Source organism: Homarus americanus, unplaced genomic scaffold, assembly GCF_018991925.1.
Source record: "Homarus americanus isolate GMGI-L3 unplaced genomic scaffold, GMGI_Hamer_2.0 scaffold56009, whole genome shotgun sequence".
Classification (NCBI taxonomy): Eukaryota; Metazoa; Arthropoda; class Malacostraca; order Decapoda; family Nephropidae; genus Homarus; species Homarus americanus.
The window spans coordinates 4,119,421-4,143,378 of NW_024739542.1; the positions used below are offsets into that span (position 1 = coordinate 4,119,421).

At 40.5% G+C, this 23,958-nt stretch overlaps 1 protein-coding gene across 1 annotated transcript in view; it reads right to left on the bottom strand.

Annotated features, from left to right (window-relative positions):
- The window catches only part of LOC121874884, a 113,881-nt gene that overhangs the window by 8,273 nt on the left and 81,650 nt on the right, over positions 1-23,958 (bottom strand). The window contains exons 2-4 of the mRNA XM_042379204.1: positions 20,995-21,206; positions 9,355-9,490; positions 8,416-8,549 (exon numbers count right to left, since the gene is read on the bottom strand). Coding sequence (XP_042235138.1) covers positions 8,416-8,549; positions 9,355-9,490; positions 20,995-21,206 — 482 coding nt within the window. The remainder of the gene's footprint in view (positions 1-8,415; positions 8,550-9,354; positions 9,491-20,994; positions 21,207-23,958) is intronic.

The window sequence follows — 23,958 nt, forward strand, 5'->3', positions numbered from 1 at the left end:
ATTCTATTCCTTCCTATAGTATACTAGATACTTACAGTATCCGTAAGACATTAGCTATTGGAAATGTGATAAAATGTTTTGTTATTAATCCAGTGTGAAATGTATCGGTATTGGTGGTACAGTCCTAATGGTCTCTAATCCTGTTGATTATGTGAGGTTAATCTGGGTTTATTGAGATTAAAGATTAGGTGTGGGGTTTATTCTACCTGTGTTAGTCTCAGGTACGACCCTTATTTTAACAATCACGACCATGATTATTACAACCAGGACCATGATTATAACAACCACGACCATAATTATAATAATCACGACCATGATTATAACAACCAGGAACATGATTATAACAGCAACAACCATGAATATAACAAGCACGACCATGATTATAACAACCACGACCATGATTATAACAACCACGACTATGATTATAACAACCACGACCATGATTATAACAACCACGACCATGATTATAATTATCACGTCCATGATTATAACAACCACGACCATGATTATAACAACCACGACTATAATTATATCACCCACGACTATGATTATAACAAACACGACCATGATTATAACAACCACGACCATGATTATAACAGCAACAACCATGAATATAACAAGCACGACCATGATTATAACAACCACACTTATGATTATATCACCCACGACCATGATTATAACAACCACGACCATGATTATAGCAACCATGACCATGATTATAACAACCACGACCATGATTATAACAACCACGACCATGATTATAACAACCACGACCATGATTATAACAACCACGACCATAATTTTAACCACGACCATGATTATAACAACCACGACCATGATTATAACAACCACGACCATTATTTTAACCACGACCATGATTATAACAACCACGACCATCTGGAAAACGATGTCTCTGTACGCTGTCAGCCGGACGGTGGTTGCGCGCTAGCCAAGCACGAGCGTTCGGACTTTCACGCCTCGGTAAACTGTACCACAGGACTCGCCACCGGGCACGAAGGGCCCACGATCACTTGTGTAATCTATTTTATTCCTGACCATGTTGTTGACATTGTCCTGGGGTGAGACCCGATATACAGACGTGCCCGGGATGTTGATCAAAGCATGTACTCGTATTGAATTTTAACAGTGTCATCTAGTTTACTTGACAAAATTCAATTATTATTTCTTCTCTCTCATTTCTAGTACCCAACTCCTGTGGTCCTACTTTTATGATAACACGAAACATCAATGTTACAATATTAGTGTTTCCAAGGTAACACGGAACACCAATGTTACAGGGTGGGTTCTGTGGTAACACGGACCACAACTGGTATAGTTGTGGTAACCCGTGTCTCCAAACGGCCAACCTTTATGACCTATATCAAACCTATCCACCAATCACGTCCGTCTATACATGACCAATACCCATTCATTCATAAACAGTGATACTACTACTGTGACGGTGCCGTGTGGAAAGACGGGCTACCACAGGGGGTGCAGGAACACCTCTCCGCAACTGTACCATGTGGGTGTGGGTGTGGGTGTGGGTGTGGGTGTACTGTATTGGGTGTTGCAAATCGATCACGAGTATCCGGTACTTTTTGTTTTGTTTCTGCCCCTCAGCCATGAACACTGGAGCTGTCTGTATGTCTGTCAATTTACTAGGGCGCCTGTCTGCCTGTCTATTTATCAGTTTGTCTGTGTGCCTGTCTATTTACCAACTGTCTGTCTACCTGTCCATTTACTAGTGCGTCGATCTGTCAGTTTGTCTGTCAATGTACCAGGCATTCTGTCTGTTTGTCTGTCTGTATCTTTACCAAGCCGTTTGTGTGTCTGTCCATCAGCCTGCCTGCATGTCCGTTTACTTGTATGTCATTTCCGGCGATCCTCCTGTCCATCACTGAGGGAGAGTATTAAAGATATCTCATAAAATAGACAAACGAAGCCCACTCGACTTCATGCCATGTACAGAGACAAAGAAGAACAGACAGAGAGACATACATACATATATACACATGTATTAGCTCCTGTTTAATAGACAGTAGCACTTATATAAATATGGGTGAATACATTTGTAATATATAATTCTATCACAACCGGAGGCTGTTACAAATAAAACAGCTTCAAAAACCGTTATATAAGGTGTTCACTGGTGGAATTCTCGCCTGCCATACAGGCACAGCTTCAAGGCTGTTATTCCTCTACACAAGGTGATAACCCAAGGTTGTTACAAATAGACAGCTCCAAGCTTCAAAAACTGTTATACATACATACATAGACAGACAGACAGACAGACAGATATTAAATTAACAAAACATCCACAATATGAGAGACAATAAGTAACACGAAAATTGTGACCAAGTCCCAGGTTGTTGATCTGACTTTCTGCCTCATTTACACAATTGCAGGGTCTCAATTATTTCTCGTACTATTGACAACACAACATACCTGTACATATATTGTTTCTCACTCTTGATATTTTTTAATTTTTGTATTTCTTTATGGTTCTTTTATTATTATTATTATTATTATTATTATTATTATTATTATTATTATTATTATTATTATTATTATTATTATTATTATACATATTATTATTATTATCGTCGCGTCGTCGTCGTCGTCGTCGTCGTCGTCGTCGTCGTCGTCGTCATCATCATCATCATCATCATCATCATCATCATCATCATCATCATCATCATCATCATCATCATCATCATCATCATCATCATCATCATCATCATCATCATCATCATCATTATTATTATTATTATTATTATTATTACATTTTCGCCCCCTAGGCCCCGATGTGGGTCAGTGATCTGTGCCCAGGTGGGCGAATCCCCGTAAAAAAACAAAAAATAAAATCTTACTACAATTATGAACTACACAAGAAAAGAATAACAATATAGATAATGTCTTACAATTTGAGGGGGAAAAATCACGTAAAACAATCTATTAATATCAAGGCCATAAAAATCTTAAATCGTAATTATATGAACTTTAACATTATCTAAAAAAGGCGAGTATGGTGGTGTACACACACACACACACACACACACACATACATACACATTATATAATACATAAAGAGAAATGAAGATTTTCTCTGGCACGAGGGAAAATTTCTAGTCCCCAGGAGGGCGAGAGGCGGAACATTGTGGGGCGCTCAGACCCAATGTGTCTTCATGATCCATAATGTGCTGTGTTGTGTGGACACCTCCTCCTCTTTCTCTTCCTCCTCCTCCTCTTTCTCCTCCTCCTCCTCCAGCTCCTCCTCCTCTTCGTCCCACTCGTCCTCCTCCTGTTGTAGTGGTTGTTTTTGTTGTAGTTGTCTTGTCACCCCCCCTATTGTGTGTGGACAGCTCTGCTCACAACTGACCACCACCACCTGCTGCCACACCCCACCGCTGAGTACGACACTCATGTTGTTTTCTCTATTGTTGTTCCTCGTCTTTTCCTTCTTTTTCTGGCTGTTGTGCTTTTCCTATTGTGGTGCTCTTGGTACTGCTTTATCTGTCAGTCTGTCTGTCTGTTTGTCCGTCTGTCTGTCTGCCTGTCCGTCTGTCTGTTTCTTTTTACACAGGGTTCTATCTTTCATAATTTTTAATGTTGTTGGACTAGCCTGTTACTAATTTTGTTACATGCTTAAAGACCTTCATTGTTGAGACGCAGTAACAACATTATAATAACAGCATTAGCTCTCTCAAATAAGTTCTGTGATCGATGATATACAAAAATGTACCGCCAGTTAAAAGTTATCATTATTATTGATGTTATTAGTATTAATTAAGGTTATCAATGTGAGTTATTAATGCCATTATTAGACAATGAAATGTATATAGCGGTAAACATTTTATATCTAGGAGTATTTCAGAGACAGGTGTATATAGCCCAGATAAGTAAGGTCGTCTTGTATAAAACTTGAATTAAAATGTAAGTCATTGTTGATGTAGATACTAGTGAACAGTTCCTAGGTACACTACCATCACACGCACACAATAAGCCACGCCACTACGCCATTAACACAATGATTGTACCTTAATTGAATAATAACTTTTACAATTACGATAAACTGTTTGTGCTGTTATATACATAGCGATATATTTCTGGTTAATGCATTTGTTGAATCTGAATATAATTGTGTTTTTGGTGGGATAATCAAAGCAATAATATTCATGTATGTAATTTATAGATATAAGAGTGAGGTTTGATAACTGAATATGTTGGTGGAAGCTAACATAATGTAGAGTTATATTGAATGTTTTTTTTAGATTATAGTCTTAAAATATTGGAGAGATGAAACATGTTGTAGAAATGAAGAGGTAGGTGAGACGGCGGGGGGGGGGGGTAACCGTCTCTTCCACTGTCCACTGTCCTCAACTTTATCCACTTTTAACGCAGACAGTTGAGTGATTAATTCATTTCTCCTGTAAGACATTTATGATGATTTATTTTGTTGCAGGGAGTGAATGTCTCTCTCTCTCTCTCTCTATCTTTCTCGCCTCACACAAGAGTCACAGCATCTAACTAGCATCCTCTTCCAATGTCCAATGATGGTACGAGAAGCTCACGACCTGGACTCTATAGCGTGGAGCACCTATCCTGGCCAGCTGATCTTCTTTTAGGGATGAAGAAGGTTTCACTGACATACCCTCCCTCCCTCCTCCCCCCGACCACCACAACAGGATTAGAGTGTAGTCATGTTGGTGGAGCATTCTGATGGTAGAGAGAGGATTGGAGGCTTTCTCCTGAGATGCGTAGAAAATCTTCTTTAGGAAACTCAATTCAAATTGTTTCATCTCTCTTTTTCTGTCTGTCTGCCTGTCTGTCTGTCTGTCTGTCTGTCTGAGTCTGTCTGTCTCTGTCTCTGTCTCTGTCTGTCTGTCTGTCTCTGTCTGTCTGTGTCTGTCTCTCTCTGTCTCTCTGTCTGTCTCTCCTGTCTCTGTCTGTCTGTCTGTCTGTCTGTCTGTCTGTCTGTCTCTGTCTGTCTGTCTGTCTGTCTGGTTCTGTCTGTGTCTGTCTGTCTGTCTGTCTCTCTCTCTGTCTGTCTGTCTCTTCTCTCTGTCTCTCTCTCTGTCTGTCTGTCTGTCTGTCTCTCTCTCTGTCTCTCTCTCTCAAGCCAACATATGAAACGACTCCATAACTCCCGCTAGAATCATATCGGCAGACCCCCTGCAAAATCCCAGTGTATGTTTTCTTTTGTCCCAAGTGGTCTATTTATCAAGGACCCCAGATATGAATTATTACTCTTGTCTTATACGCTGTGGGGGGAGGTAATCAAAGGCGATTACTATCTCACAAATTCTTCCAGTGATTTATCAAATATCTCTTTCGTACGGAGTAACTTTGTGTCCTTATAATATGTTCTGTGGTTTAATTGACTTATAGGAATTAGCGTATTATAAGATCCTGGAAAAATAGTGATCAGTTTTTTTTTTTTTTTTTTAGTTTAGGTTTTAATGAAGTATTGTGGAATTCTTGAGTGATTTTTGTGTGTGTGTGTGTGTGTGTGTGTGTGTGTGTGTGTGTGTGTGTGTGTGTGTGTGTGAGAGAGGTATAAAACAACAGTTCTCATCTCTCAAGATCAGTGTGAGCAGGCAACAGGGATGTTCATAAACCTAAGGTGTATTTATCATCCTTTGTTGGTGAATTAAATGTGTAAAAAAGGTAATTCTTCCAGGTGTATGATATCAATGCCAAGATGGTGGTGGTGGTGATGGTGGTGATGGTGGTCGTGGTGATGGTGGTGATGGTGGTCGTGGTGATGGTGGTGATGGTGGTGATAATGGTGGTGGAGGGGGTTCACCATGATGCTTCACACACACCTACGCCCCTAACAGCCCTTTACATGGTGATAACAGTGCGGGAGGGTCACGAACACACCTCGCCCCCTCACCCTCCACCAGGTGTGTGACAGTGTGTGCAACTCCAGGTAATATACTGTTCTTCTTATTAGTATAGTTTAGTTTTTACGTTAACACATATCAACACTATCGGAAGCTTATCATCAACTGGAAATAATTTTCGAATTATCCACAATTTGTGGCGTTTACCCACACCTGACTACATTTACCCACGCCCACATGAGTGAAAGTTGGTCCCATAGGCATGACTGTCTGTTAGGGACAGTGTGGATACAGTACACTGTATACTAAAGGCGGCTTCACACAAGCACCTTAAGTGGCAATTTTTCAATCCGGAAGGCAAATCTGGCACTACAACTCCGGCTTACTACGCTCAAGGCGGCCACACGAGGCTGGCCAAATTTCAGCATCACATAGACGTAAACATTCAAAATGGTTCTCGATGACCCTATTACTGTGGCAACTATAGCTGTTGTTTTGGGCTGTATCAAGTGAAGGCAAGAAAGAAAACGTTTATAGACTCGTCCAAGGATCACTAGAAGGAGCAATACGAGAGTTTGATGGCAAAATGTAAACATTGCTGTCAGATGAATTTGCATTAATAAATTACTGCATGTATTTTATATATATATATATATATATATATATATATATATATATATATATATAACTGTACCTTCAACATGTTAGTTGCTCTTTACTGAACTCGGGAGTAACGCCGATATCAGGTAAGTGTAGACCGATATGTCGGAGTTAACAGAAACCGGGAACACAAGCTGGATTCTCCTGATCTATTGCCGGATTTGTCTGCAGGTGTGAAAAACTACCCGTTTAGGTGCTTGTGTAACGCCGCCCCTAGTCTTGGGTGCGCGAGGCAACGTGGCCGTCACTGCCCTCCACCACTTTCACTTCCCAACGTATGAAGTTTGTTACCCATTTACAGCGGGTGGACTGGGGGCTCCCTGGGATCGAACCACCGACCCATGGGAAACCTCTACCTTTGGGGTAAATATTCTTTCTTGATCTCGTGTCGGAGGATCACTTTCTACGGCCCGTCGACCAAGTACCAGTTGTGCCCTACACTAGTCCTGGGCCATGCACCTGGTCCTCCCACAGGGGTAGATTAAACTCTACCTTGCCATCGTCCTATACCACCATCATTCTACCAGCTTCATCTACCTTCTGTCATCGACTAGGGCCATCTTTCTCTCGACCTATACAACCATCTTCAGATACCTTCTATGATCGACCTACCACCATTATACCAGGCCTATAACAAAGGTCTTTTGTGTGGTGAGGAGTCTTGTCCAAGTGGCCTGAGTGGTGTGGTGTGTGGGGGAGGATGGCCGTACAGTGTAATTTTTATGTCCTCTACTTTTGTTTGGACGGATGGGTTAGGTCAGCTATAGTCAGGTTACGTTAGGTTGGGCTTATGTCACCTGCGATCTGGATTTGTTGGGTGAGGTTAAGTCGGATGAATTCAGGGTAGTTCTGGGTTAATTAGGTTAGGTTAGGTTAGGTCATATCTAATAAATAAAGAATCTACTTCTTTGTTTATCTCTTCTGAACTTGGTGATGAATGTCTACTGAATGGTGATCCTACCCCCTCCCCAGCCTCTGTACAGCACTGAGACCACAGCAACTTATCACACTGTCGCTCAGCTGAACTCGACCCTTAAAAGCCTTCCCTGCCATAAATTTCTGAGGCAAAATGTTACCCCTCCTCTCTCTCTTATTCCTTGTCCGTGAAGCTTAAAACCGAGTCCCTTGTTGTAGGTGTGTGAGGGTCGGTGTTGGACCTACAGGGTTAAGATCAGATGTTGGTGTGAATGATACCAGAGTTTCATGAGTTTCTGAAGTAAAATGTTGTAATTTATTTTTTTTAATCTCTTCACTGATTCTAAAGTCTTGAATGGCCCCAGCAACAGACTTTAATTACTTTGACAACACAACATATACAGTGCATACAGTATATCGTTTCTCACTATTGATCTTTTATTTATTTTTATTTTTTATTTATTATTATTATTATTATTATTATTATTATTATTATTATTATTATTATTATTATTATTATTATTATTAATATTATTATTATTGGTATTGTTATTATTATATTTTCGCCCCCAGGCCCTAATGTGGGTCACTGATCTGTGCACTGGTGGGCTAATCCCGTAATAAAAAAAGTAAAATACGTCATTTGGTGTGTGTGTGTGTGTGTGTGTGTGTGTGTGTGTGTGTTGTAAGTCAGGGCGAGGATAGAGGCTGGAATGACGATGACAAGACTTAAAAAGCTGCTGAATGGTAAGAAGAATGTGAGGAGTTTGTATTCTGTTACCCCCAAAATTATAAACTTTACTGTGCGTCTAAAGAAAAACTGTCCACTAATTCTACTCTGAAATCCAAAGGCGTGAGGGAAAGATTACTTTAGTGTTACCAGCAATAAGTGTAAGTCGGGGAAACATACAGTAACTTGTCTTTAACTGCTGCTAGTCAGAGTTGAGAGGAAACGTGACTTATAGCCTTGCATTAAAGACCTAAAATTCACCTGTTTGTCGTTGATGAACCAGGTCAGTTCGGCTGGCGGGCTGGACATGGCCGAGACGCAGGTGAGGTGCGCAGTGTCGCCTATATGGTACTCGTCCTGCCTCCCGTAGATGCGAGGCTTCTCCTTCGGGATCTCTGATTGGGAGAGACATAAGGCGTGAGGGGAGATCGGACCAATGGGGATATGAGAGGAGATGCGGGCGAAAGGACGGTGTAACAGATAGGGAGGATGAAAATAATTTTAAAGGAAGACTTGAATACTGGTATGAGACCAAAAAAAGATGTGAAAGAGAAGGGTGAAGGGGAGTCAGAAGAGGATAGGTGTGAGGGTAGCCAGGAGGGGTTTAGCTGAAACGGAGAGAAGAAATGTGAGGGAAGCCATGAATGATCGTTTCGCTGTGGTGTGGTGAGGAGGTGGTCCCCTGTTATGCTCATTCCTTGGTATTGGACCCTAGCACCATCAATATCGTGGCCGAGTGCAGAATCCTGAAGGTCGTTGGTTAACATACGGGACATCCTCAATCCACCCAGCGGGGACAATGAGGGCGGTGCAGTGCAGTTCCCTCTGGGCATAACCTATCATGGTATAACCTATCATGGCATATTACCGTTCTCCCCCCCCCCCCCACATAAACACCATAATTGTAGCGAAAATTTAAAAGGGCATTTGATTTAGAAGAAATGAAATTGACGTGGTAAGTTACAGACAGGTGTCGGGGGGGTAACAACTGACCATAAAGGTGTTGAGGGAGGGAGTATTTTGTTATGTATTGGAATGTGAGTGAAGTTAGGCTATGTATGAGAAGACAATATTTAGTGTAACACGTGACATAACACAGAACAAAGTTATAACGCATGTGAGGACATACAGTTACAACACTTCATAACACAATGTAACACATAAGGACACTCAGTGGTAGTAACTCGAGCATGTACTCACGGACGACTGTCATTGGGTCACTTTTGTCCGCCGTGAGGAACAGAGGACTCTCGGCTATTACTTCACACTTGTACTTGCCGGAGGAGCTGAGCTGCACGTTGTTCAACACTAACCGATCCACCGTCGACAGCTCAATCTGAAACAACAAGATGACCTCCTGCTTAAAGATCCATCGGTCATGTCAGGTCTCTTAATTTAGTGAATACTGCCAGAGTTTGGTGGTGTAACTTGCAGGGTGCACGAGAGCCTATATATAAGAACATATGAACATAAGAATGGAGGAAACTGCAGCGGGCCTATTGGCCCATACTGGGCAGTCCCATTTACACCCAACCCCTATTGCTCATATATCCATCCAACCTATGTTTGAAGCTATCCAGCGTGTGTGTATATATATATATATATATATATATATATATATATATATATATATATATATATATATATATATATATATATATATACATATATATATATATATATATATATATATATATATATATATATATATATATATATATATATATATATATATAAACAAATACTCGTGCACCCTGCAAGTTACACCACCAAACTTTGTCAGTATTCACAGCTGGTAAGTTTGGCTTTAACTTGACAATATTGTGCCTGAGGAACACGCCAGGTGAGTGGCTCTCCGGAGTGTTTCTCGTCTGGCTGAGCTAAAGGACAAAGGGTTCTTATCTGCACTATCTTGTTGTTGTTGTTTTTTAACAAACTGTATATGCTATTTTTCTCAACATTTGTAGTACAACAAGGATGGCCGAGAATGTGTGTGTTGAGCAGCGCTTCAACAAACTCATAACATCTTTCATGAACAACAACAACAAAATACTTCTATTAGTTAGGTCAGGTGAGGCTGACGATGTGTTCACTGCACGATAAACACTGATCTAATCTTACATTAGTTAAGATGCTCAGTATCTCGGCCGACATTATTAGATAAACTATATCGCCTGGCTATCCTATTCCACCACATGACTGTCTTAAATACTTGATTGTACATACTGAAATTCTTAATGAAAGTCGCGTAAATTATTTATTCAAATAGGAAATCGAACCAACATACTAAACTAAACTAAACTAAACGTAACGATACTTTTAAGCTAAACTAATACCACCAGATCTAATGAAACCTAAACTAACCTAACTTAAGGATAGTGGAATACATACTAGTACTTAAGCTAAGGTTAGGTAGGTTTGGTTAGGTTAGCTTTTTGGTTAATTCCTATTATTGTGTATTTCAGAACAAGAATATGATGAAAATACACCACGAGTTATATATTTTTGTGCTTGGAATGACAATAACAATTTCCACGAACATTTCCAACTCACACAAAATGAAATTACCAGTTGATCAGATTTTGGATATAATTTTTTTCTCGTGCCCTAATTGCTGATGACATTAATTGTATTTTATCGAAGAATAAAGTCGTTTTTATTGTCAATTATTGTGGTGTAATTGTTATGACTGAGGCAGAAGTTACGATATGAAGAGAGATAATGATCATTATCATTTGCCTGTGAGAGATTTACGGGCCACAGCCTCACTCATTATAACCCATGACTGATTGTCATTACTGCTGAGAGACTCTGTGTGTGTGTGTAATAATAATAATAATAATGATAATAATAATAATAATAATAATAATAATAATAATAATAATAATGATAATAATAATGATAATAATAATAATAAAATAATAATAATAATAATAATAATAATAATAATAATAATAATAATAATAATAATGAAATAATAATAATAATAATAATAATAATAATAATAATAATAATGATAATAATAATAATAATAATAATAATAATAATAATAATAATAATAAAATAATAATAGTAATTATTATTATTACACACACACACACACACACACACGTCTCTCCCATCTCTGAATCCCTGGGAATACTTACGGGTCACTGGTCATATGTTACGACTGGACACATCCTGTTATGATAAGCTAATATTCAGTTTCCGTACTGCATTACCGAATTTGCATAGTATGAGAGGTTTAGTAGGGCGATATCGTAACATTATGAAGGAATGTTAGCATAAGGGAAGGAGGGTGGGACTCGGTGCTAACTTGTGTAATGTGATATCTAGTTTACAGTCATCTCAGGTAGAGTACGTTCAAAGATACCTGTTAATCTACCATCACAACTAGAACACACACACACACACACACACACACACACACACACACGCACACACACACACACATTTGGAGCGACTAGCCCAATGAATATTTGATCAGGGTCTCATTAAACGGTACGATCCAAGAATAATTACCTGATTGTCGTCATACTCAGCTGACTGCACGAAAACAAAGATAGCATCTGGATTCGTTTCAGCAAAGATACTCGCAGTGATCGAAACCAGGGAGTGGATTCATCAGTTACTCGGGAGATTTGAAAGGAAATAATTTAAAGAAAGGTTTATTTGGGTATGGTTGGCTTGGTGGAGGCAATGTCACCATAAGAGTGAATATTCGTTTGTAAAGTAATAATCTTTTTGTACTCGGGTTATGAGAACGAGTACCTTGTGCCTAATAACAATGATAAAGACACGCTCAAGTGGCTAACAACCCGGTCAGTAGCGAAGAGGATAAGAGTAAAAAGTAAAAGTAGAAATATTAATCATACTTGAAGGACCACAATACAATTAATCTTACACTAATGATCAGTTTGTTTACAAGACTAAGATTACCCAGGTGAGACTCCTTGTCCTTAATGTAGCGTCAGATAGGATACCTACTCATTCATCTTCTCTCTATCTTTGTCTCTCTCTGTCATCTCATATTCTTCTTTTCCTCTCCTATCTATTCTTTCTTCTTCTCCTTTAGTTCTCTCTTATTCTACCCTTTCGCTCTCCTTCCCTCCTTTATTCTTCCTCCTCCTCCTCCTCCTCTTCGTCCCCCTGGTGGTAGTAGTGCTGGCTGCTGATGACAAAGAGTCGTCAGGAAGAATTTAAGGGTCAGGTTCGAGTCCTCTAAATTGGAAAGAGAAGTACTTGACCCTCTGCCCACTTCACACCTCTTGTGTTCCTCTCCACCATGATTCTCTCTCTCTCTCTCTCTCTCTCTCTCTCTCCACTCTCTCCCACCTCCTCCACCAACACTCTTCCTCCTCCGCCAACCCACCAACACTCTTCCTCCTCTTCCATTACCCTCTCCTCTTCCCTCCTCCCCCCCACCACCTCCCCCACCACTCTCTCCCTCCACCACCCCTCTCTCCACCACTCTCTCCCTCCACCACCCCTCTCTCCACCTCTCTCCCCACCACCCCCTCTCCACCACTCTCTCCACCACCCCTCTCACCACTCTCACCCCCTCTCTCCACCCCCCTCCACCACCCCCTCTCCCCACCCTCTCTCCCTCCACCACCCCTCTCTCACCCTCCCCTCCACCACCCCCTCTCTCCACCACTCTCTCCCCCACCACCTCTCTCCACCACCCTCCCCCTCCCTCCACCCCCTCTCTCCACCACTCACCACCCCCTCTCCCCTCCCACCCCTCTCTCCCTCTCCCTCCACCACCCCTCTCACTCTCTCCTCCACCACCCCCTCTCTCCACACCCCTCTCTCCCACCCTCTCCCTCCACCACCCCCTCTCTCCACCTCTCCTCCACCACCCCTCTCTCCACCACCCCTCTCTCCACCCTCTCTCTCCACCACCCCTCTCTCCCCACTCTCTCCCTCACCACCCCCTCTCTCTCCACCACTCTCCCCTCCACCACCCCCCTCTCCCCCACTCTCTCCCTCCACCACCCCTCTCTCTCCCACCCCTCTCTCCTCACCACCCCCTCTCTCCACCACTCTCTCCCTCCACCACCCCCTCTCTCCCACCACTCTCCCTCTACCACCCCCTCTCTCCCTCTCTCCCTCCACCCCTCTCTCTCCACCACTCTCCTCCCTCACCACCCCGTCTCCTCTAGACAACATCTCCATAGTTCTTCCTTCGTCTTCATCTGTAAAATTCCTCTCCTTTCTCTTCCCCTCCTTCATCCTTCTCTCTTTTATTCACTCTATGTCTCTCCTCCTTTCTATTTTTCTTCCTTCCTTTGTTTTCAACCCTTTTGTACTATACCTTCCCTTATCCCTCCTCTCCTTCCCTCGTCTCTTCCCCTTCACACTCTCCTCCCTCCCACACTCTTCCCCCCACACCTCCTCTTCCCCCCATACTCTTTTCCATTACTTTCCTCACGCACTCTTCTCCATCACTCTCCTCCCCCTCATACTCTCCTCCCCCACATCTCTCCTCCTCTCCCTCACCCTCCCCCCTCATACATTCTTCCTCCACACCTTCCGAACTCCTCTCCCTCACTCCCCCCTCACACACTCATCCTCCCCACATTCTCCTCCCTCTCCACACTCCTCTCCCTCACCCCCCTCCCCCTCACACACTCTTCCTCCACACCTCCTCCACGTAACCTCACGAGGACCCTCACACTGATATAAGGAGCGCCTCAGATCATTGTTTTATTGATACCCCGCAGTGTTGAGATACAGCCTCCCTCCCTCCCTCGCCACCTCCCTCCCTCGCCACCTCCCTCCCTCTCTCCCTCCCTCTTCTGAGATTCGGTTTTTGTGTAATTTTGTACTTCTGTAACTAAGGTTCTAAAGCACTTAAAGTACAGCCAGTTCAAACACTATACAGCAACTATTACAGCTCAAGGAATGTATCAACGTGTTCTCCTTTCTGTAAAGTTTATGTAAGAATGTATTTACTGTATGGACTTGAACACCGAAGGTCTCTGAGTATGTAAAACGATAAAATATATTCTCTTAAATATCTTAAATTCTAAAGGGTAATACGGCTTGACCTTGACCTTGACCTTTAGCACATGATTTTACGTCAAGTGAGGATAAAATTTTCTGTTGTAGTACAAGTATTCATGCGACGTCTGTTAGAATATGTCAGGCAGTGTGTGTATTATCTGACACAAACTGATAGTTCTTAAATCCATTTTCGAAGCTCCAGTGATGCTCTTAAACTTAGTAGTGACAAAATCAGATATAAGTAGTTCGAACTAGTTGACTCACCACCCACTGTAGCCCTGAGAATTATTATTATTATTATTATTATTATTATTATTATTATTATTATTATTATTATCAACAATGGTAGAAACATAATTATTAGCATTACTACAGTATTACTTAGAGTAACATATCACGATGACCATAATTTGTTTTACTAAATTAGACCACCAATATACCATTGTAAATAATGGCGGGACAATGAGGTGGTAGGTGCCACTATCACACCATTACTACCACATTTAAAAGAATAACACCCAAAGTTTCACCTTAATGGACAACACACCAGCCGTAAATTCTCCAGCAAATTTTTGGCTCAGGGCTTTTTCCTCTCTTTTGCAGGATATGTCGAGAAAGCTGCATGATTTTTGGTTCGAGAGGAAAATTTTTGACTCAGGATTTTTAATAATTTTTTAGGAATTCGTCGAGATCAGGAAGAAATTTTTAGGTTAGGATTTTTTTTATTCTCTATTTTTGTTTTAACTGTAATTCCTTTCAATAGTTTATTTAGATTTTTTAAAAATAATAGTAAATAAAAGAACCCCAATGCAAGGGAGTCCATTATATTTTAAGAAATGATCAACACACTGTTATGGTCTCACTCGTATTGACTCAGGGAGGTGTTGGTGGGGCTTGTTCTTTTTGTTGAAGTTGAATTTTTTTGTGAAATTTTATTTTTCTCAAAGTTCTCTTCCTTAATTTAAATCCCAAGTATTTTATTTACTATTGGTAACTGTAAGAGTCCTCACGCATAAACTAGAATTGTCTACGGCTCTTCTCTCCATCAGCCATCCTCATCAAGCTTATCGCTTAACTGGAAATGTTATAACTTTGATCTAAAGAAAACATTCGAAATATTTTAGACACATTCTTCGGAGTGTTTGAAAACCAGTATATTAAACTTTGTAAACATTTAAATATTCTTAACCCCAAATAGAAATTATGGTGTCATATAAATAAAGGTAACTGAAGTGTCTAAAGGTTCATCCACACTGGGACTCATGATGCGCGCAGTGATGTGGACGTTTGATGTGCAAGGTGATGCAAAGGAGGGAGAGTGTTCAACGGCAGCCTACTGCCTACAACACCCACACCAGTCGTTGACCTGCACGAGAGAGAGAGTACAGGAGGCTGCGGTGGCTTAATGTTGTGCAAAAAAGAAACCTCGAAAGAAAAAGAAACAAATATGGTGTAATAAGTGGCTCTTCCAGACGGCTACTGGCCATTAAATTGCCACATCACGTCTCAAAAATGCCTCATGCCAGAGTTTTGCCCGATCAGTGCACGCGGGCCTCACGCAACACAAGCCAGTGCAACACCACGCGTATCACTGCGCGCATCACGAGTCCCAGTGTGGACGGGCCTTTACCGCCCTGTGTCTCAACTCGGGTACAACTCCCAGTCATTTATTAGTCGCCCTGGAAGATGATGGGCGGAGCTTAAGAATGTCCCCGACTTATCTGAGACGATTACAGTATGAAACAATGTTACTGTTGCTTATGTTACTACTGATGTGTACAATACCACACGCTGTTAAAGGCTGACGGAAGCGGTGAAGAGAGAAGTGAGAGAGATAAGGAAAATCAAGGAGTGAAAGGTAGAGAAAGTCAGAGCAGGTGCGACATACAAGGAGAGTCACAGAGAGAGAAATAAAATGCAGGAGTCATTGAGAGAGAGAGAGAGAGAGAGAGAGAGAGAGAGAGAGAGAGAGAAAATTACCTAAGCCCAGAGGTGACGTATACCAACATCGTACTTCGAATGAACTTGTCTTACACATAAATAAATGTGGACAATTGCCCAAATTGCAAGAAGTGAGTAGAACTGAACAAGGTCTGGTCAAGAGAAGGTTGATTGTGGCGCCAATGTGGCCACATGGAGACGCCCAGGAGGAAGAACCTGATCTAAACCAGTGTTCCTCCTCTGGTACTTGGCATTTTGAGTGAAAAAGACGACTGGCCGAAATGTTACTGAATGAACTTCATCTAAAACCTGTGTTATCTTTACCACCAGAATCCACACACACACACACGCACACACACACACACACACACACACACACACACACACACACACACACACATGAGATATCAATAATACACACACAGACATATATATATATATATATATATATATATATATATATATATATATATATATATATATATATATATATATATATATATATATATATATATATATATATATATATATATATATATATATATATATATATATATATATATATATATTATGCGTGTGTGTGTGTGTACGAGTGTCACTACACACATACGTAAAACGTTCATGTCTATAAAGGTTAATTTGAACAAATACGTGATGCTTTCATCCCATGACAAATTTGCAAGGTATTGCGAATTCAATTTTGTAAAAAAAATACCGTTTATTTGTGATGGCAAAAATCACTTTTACTGTGTTCCTGGTGAAACGTGTTTGGATTTGAATAAAACCCAGTGATTGTGTGTGAGAGTGTGTGAGGGGTGTGTGGGGGGGGGGGCTGGGATGAATGACACACACTCTATTATCCTCTCTCCATGATTATTGCCAACTTCTTAGTTTTTTCACAAACACTCGCCGTACATATACAATATACACACTAAGACTATATTGTATTGAGGATACTTCATGCTATGTTACACAGTGGAGGAGTCAACAATAAACGTAGACTCTCCCCACATCTCCCGTCATCACTGCTCTAACGTCCCCATAAGCCCGCTCGTCTCTCTCAGAAGCTGTGTCACCATATCCATCTTCTTCACATATAGTAAAACACAAGTGATTCTTCAGGACACCAAACAACGTAAGTAAAACGACAGTCGATCAAATAAATGGTCAACTATTAATGATCATCCACAGAAGTCGTTTTAAATTGATGTCAGTCGTGGGTGGAGTCAACTGGCATATAATTTATCTTTAAGTCCTTGATTCATTATCGCGTAAAGATTAGATTTTAGATACAATTTAAAGTTTGGTGTTGATATGTGTGTTACTAGTTGAAACAAGCTGTATTTAGTGCAACGAACATCGATAAAAAGAAATTTAAAGTGCCACAAATAACTGAATTCTTTTATTTCATCAAACTATCACACGCTGAGTATGAAAGATTTTTTTTTGTTTTTATTTTTGCCCCGTAATACCCGTATCTCTCCTCGACGAGATGAAGTGTTCTATTTCTCATAATTTTTACCGTTGGTGAACTATATTTACTACAATTGTTGTTGTCTTAATGTTGAAGCGCAGTAATACTAAAGTCCAAGGTAAGCTTATCTTAAAAATGAAATACATGATATATTTTATTTATTATATGTTGTGACCTCTGGCTTATTTGTGTTTATACTGAAAAGTTATCAACAGATTTTCAGCTGGATATTGTAATAAAAGTCGACGGTTGTGTTTTGTTGACTCGTGAAAAAATTAAAAAAAATATATATACCGTGTCTAAAATGGGTAGGATAAACCAGCCATGCACGAGAGAGATTGGATAATTTCTTTGTTTTCTTTTTCTTAGAATCTTGACACAGAATTTACCAGAAACCAACACCAATATTTATTTTTTCTCATAAATTGACTTCACCAAAAATATGAATGACGAAGAAATAGAAAAAATTCTTAAGTATATTAAAAGAAATGATGAGTACTGTCTGACACATGATGGGTACTGTCTGACACATGATGGGTACTGTCTGACACATGATGGGTACTGTCTGACACATGATGGGTACTGTCTGACACATGATGGGTACTGTCTAATACATAATGGGTACTAACTGACATACATCCTTCTTTTATCACCAATATAAAGGGGAAACCAAAGTTATAAACACTGCCGCGTGAGAGTGGCAAACACGTGCCAACAGTGGGAATGTTTATGGTCCTGATCAACACACAATAACATAACATCTACCAATAAACGTTTACTCGTACTGGGGAGGGGTTATAAACTACGTGTTATGGACGGCGGCACACAGACACGTATAACTTGTATTGGTTGTTGTGTGTTATGTATACCCCACCGTGGTTATGTGTAGTGGTTAAAATTGTCTTGGAATGTTTAAGTTTTTGGCTTTGTGGAATATTGAGTGAATATATCTCGTCTTATAGTTGGTACAGTGTGGCAACTTTAGACATACTATTTTCTTTTTTAATGTTTTGTCTTTGATATGTACAGTATAGCCACTCAAAATAGGGCCCCAATATCACACCACCTTAGTATCAATAATGCGAGACTTATGTTGTGATTTGTTACAGAAGACTTGTCTCACCACGGACCTTTAAACACATACAGTATATACGGATTGCGTTTCCGTGCAGTGGGATAAATAATGACGGTAAACTAACACGTATGGCATAATTTTTCTCACTCTAAAATTAACAAATTATATTAAAAATCTCTATAGCTTGTGTTGACTATGGCGTGGAAACACAAAATAATAAGCTTAAATAAAACACCTCTGTGATATTTTACACAATTATCTCGGGCTTTTGTTTTCACGCATAAATGAAATAGAATGATGAGATTTTGCAAGCAAGAATTTTTTTTTTTTTTTTTAGGTCGTCGAGTCAACATCACAGTACATATGAGTTAGTTTTAATGCATAGTTTTACCGATGGTTTAGATTTATTAAAAACAAACAAACAACCTGAAGTTAACAACACAGTCTACATAATAACCTTCCTGTGTCCAACCTTCCTGTGTCCATCCACCCTTGTCCTACAGCAACAATGTATAAAGAAACACAATGTAATACCGCCACATACAACGACAACAAGCTATACAATAACCACACACACATACATACACCATCACTGCAACGCAAAAAATACAACCACAAAAAACTCGTGGTAACACATTATAAAACAACACAGCAACATAAACACCCACTACACAGCAACACACAACACAACAACACAACAATAGCACTACAGTATATACACAACACAACTCCACAGAACATAACAAAGAGAGTCAACTCCTTCTTACTCCTCCCCCCACAACACAACGCCAACACATCACATTGTATCCTTTATCTGCTCCACTACCCCGTCAGTTTCACTCGACGTATTGGCGTTATTAAAGTTATCTCTGTTTATATTAACGTGATGAAGGCAGCCCCAGACCTCTCACTACTGTAGACGTATACTTCACACCCTCCCTGGCAGCTGGGGATCTAGTTTACAGTGGTTCATGACTTAAAGATAAGAGTTTCATTTGGTGTAATGTTATCATAAGAATAATGAAAATGATAATTATAAAATATTTGGAATAATGATAGAAAGATTGATAAAGCAAATTATCATTATGAAGAGGGATGATGATAATAATAATAAGAAGAATTATGAATATTATTTTTATAAATTATTATAGAGCTAATAATTAAATAAAATCACACACACACACCTATTTAGGGCCTATAGAAGTGATAAAAGTGCATTAGAACTATGAAAAAAACAAACATTGAGCATAAAACAGTACAAAACACAGGTACTCGGGCTCCTCTGAATGTTTAAGGTGACCTCTGGTACAGTACCACATTTCACCTGGGAGGGGCATGTAAATGTTACTTTTTTTTTTTGGTGAAATCGGTTATTTTGCAAAATTACCGGCATGCATATTGGTAATTTTGCAAAATAACTTACAAACAGATTAACCAAAGTAAAAAAACAAAAACAAAAACAACAGAACCACTTAACTGTGTATCAATCTACACGAGCCGTATTAACCTAACCTAACTTAACCTAACTTAACCTAACTTAACCTCTCACTTAACCTAACCATAAACATAGGCTAGTTTAGGTTGTCTGTTTGTGAGTTGGAATGACTCTATCGATGTATAGTCTCACAAAATCACTCTGAACGTCTCCTGTACTCGTTTACACATAGAATAAATACTGTGGATAGCATTACAATCTCCCGCTTTCACTTCATTGGTCATAAAGTAAGGTATTGTAGCCCACATCTTCCGGGGCTGGGTGTTGTCGACCCCCAGTGGCTGGTAGCGGTAATCGAACCAGTGACCGTTGTATAAGAGACCAGTGTTGGAACCAAGTATGTATAATAACGGACTTAAACGCAATACTTTTTTTATAGGCTATCGAGAGAATATTTGTGTGTACATGTGGTTGATGTAGTGAGACGTGAGACAATATGTGAAGTTATCAGTTTCACCTTCAGGAGATAAGTATGTGGTGAGGGGGAGGACCGGAATTGATGCCCTCCAGCGCGGTAATAACTAAGGATCTTGGCAACATTTGCATAATTAGGTGTGAACACTATACTGGAGCCTCTTACACACTCTCGCTTTCCGCTGGTGAGTATAATGAGGGTCATTTAGGTAAGTTAGTGGCACGATACAAGCGGAACTTTGACCTGGTCGCCGCAGCATGTCGCCACAGCGCCAATATCCAGCCGGTAATTGTACCAGTAACTACCCGGTATTGCTCCGTTCCGCTCTTGAGTGTTATGGTGCTTTTGGATATGTAATTGTAAACTTATAACGTGAATGTGTAGGTGAAATCGTTGTGGTACTGAGAGAGTGAGGCTACTTTGGTACTCACATTGACGTTGACGCCGGGTAGTGGGTGAACCTCGATGCTGGGGTTCTCCTCCGGCATGTATCTGAAGATCTCCCGGTCGTTGAGGTACCACTTGAGGGAGTAGAGTTTGTTGTTGGGTACCTCCCAGTGGCACCCCAGCTCCACGTTGTCCCCGCGATCCACATACTCCGGTACCACCACCCGCTTCACCGACACCTCCCCCACCGCCACTCCTGCGGATGAGAAAAAAAATTGTTAATGGATGCGTTTGTACGTGACAAAATCAATCAAAAATATTTATAAATATTCCTTCGTTATACAGTACTCCATTCATCTCGCCACCTTCCGCTATTCATTAACTTTTATTAATTTATGTCATTTATAGACTTTAATTCTCTCTCTCTCTCTCTCTCTCTCTCTCTCTCTCTCTCTCTCTCTCTCTCTCTCTCACCTTTACTTGATTCTCTTCCTCCTTTGTTCTCTTACTTTATTTGTTCTTCCTTTCTATCTTTCTTTTCTTACTACAATCTCCAACACCTCCCCACACCCCCCCAACACCTCCCACACCCCCCAACACCTCCCCACACCCCCAACACCTCCCACACCCCAACACCTCCCCACACCCCAACACCTCCCCACACCCCCCCAACACCTCCCCACACCCCAACACCTCCCCACACCCCAACACCTCCCCACACCCCCAACACCTCCCCACACCCCCCAACACCTCCCCACACCCCAACACCTCCCCACACCCCCAACACCTCCCACACCCCCAACACCTCCCCACCCCCAACACCTCCCCACACCCCCCCAACACCGTGTATCTCTATCTCCAAATATTTTCCCCTCTCCTCCAGTTCCTCCTTTATCACTCATCTACTCTAGTACAATTTCCATCCACACTTTCACCCTTACTGTCTCTCCTCCCCACTGTTGCTCACCCCCATCTTAGGAGTTTCTTCTCTCACACTCTTCCTCTGCTTATTCTCTGCATTAAAACTTTAGAGTGAGATGCGGCTGAGCTCAATTTAATTAACGTTTCTCAAGATGTAAAGTTTTCGATAAATGTTTTTTTCTCTCTCTCTCTCTCCTCACTTTATCAGTCCTGCCAGATGGTGACACTGAAAACCCGATGGTAATAGTTTTAAACACACACACACACACACACACACACACACACACACACACACACACACACACACACACACACACACACACACACACACAGCCCCCATCCAACTCGCGCAGTCCGCCACTACAACGAAATTCAGCCCATAAGAGCCCGCACCGATAGATATAAGAACAGCACCCTCCCATCTATTGTTAAAATAATAAACAACTCCTGATTTATGTACTGTACAGCCCTGTAAATGTATTCAATGCATATTATATCATTATGTCTAAATCAAATGTAAGTCTGTATATTTTTAGCCACCGGCTGCAACTCTATTAATAAACAGTTTATTATTATTATTATTATTATTATTATTATTACATACATATATATATATTTATAATTGTGTGTGTGTGTGTGCACGTAAAGACTGTATAGCTATGAACGTAAAAACTGTATGACTGTTAATGTAAAGGCTGTATTCTAGAGAGCTATGAACGTGAAGAGTGTAGAGCTGTGAACATAAAGACTGTAGAGCTATGAACGTGAAGACTGAGGACGTGGCTGTGGACGGGGTGGTCGCTGAGACAATACACAGGACAAAGGGAGAGAAAAATGGCTTCTGTAGACAAAAAACATCAACAGGGACTACTGAAGGTGCGGATAAAAATACCATCCACAGAGACAATAGACCGACTGAGATGAGTAATGAACAGGGGAAGTGAGAGAGAGAGAGAGAGAGAGAGAGGGAAGAAAAAAGGAGACGAGGAGTAAGAGAAAGAGAGAGAGAGAGAGAGAGAGAGAGAGAGAGAGAGAGAGAGAGAGAGAGAGAGAGCTGCCATCCCATTATCAGTTGAGTTAAAATATTAAACAATAAGATTAATGGATCAGAAGATAATAGGGAAGAGATAAAAAAATAACATAAAATAGATAATGAACACAGAAGAGAGTTTGTAATAACCAAAGGTAATTAATGATGGCACACGACAGGTAACACTTCATAACAGGTAAAGTAATCAGTTCAAATTGATTTAAATGAGTGATGATCGCCAGTTTGATGTATGTATGTATTGTATGTATGTATGTATATATGTATGTATGTATGTATGTATGTATGTATGTATGTATGTATGTATGTATGTATGTATGTATGTGTGTATGTATGTATGTGCCCAAATCAAGAATGTCAGCGTAATTTCGACACCCTTCTGGGCAGTGTATGATATGTGACACAGGCGACACAGTTGACACAGGCGACACATGGCACAGATGACACAGGCGAGACATGAAGATAGTGTCCACAACAGACCGTGGATACATAGAAGGGGAGATACATACAATATTTCCACGAGATTGTGACACAGATTTTTTTTCATGTGTTAAAAGCCCAAGTTGATGGTGTTGGTATTTTTTTGTGTGTTTTTTTTTGAGCTGTGTTTGTTTTTTGAGCTGTGTTTGGATTGAGATTTATGGTCTTCGTTTTGTTGTTTGTTGACAATGGTATGGAGGATAAAACAGACGACAATACTGTGACGATGGTGGTGTGTGTCTGTCTGTCTTATTGTCTGTCTGTCTTATTCTCTCTTTCTAGCTTTCTTTCTTTCTGTCTCTCTGTCTCTCTCACAAATTCTCTTTCTCTCTGTGTCTCTATCTCTCTGTCTTTCTCTATGTCTTCTCTTTCTCTCATTTTCTCTCTCTGTTTTCTCTCTTACACTCTCTCTTTCTCTGTCTGTCTGTCTATCTGTCTGTCTGTCTGTCTGTCTGTCTGTCTGTCTCATTCTACATTCAACAATACACACACCACCAAAAAATCTTACTTTAGGACTAATAATTATTATACTAGAACTAATCAAGATCTCATTATGGGA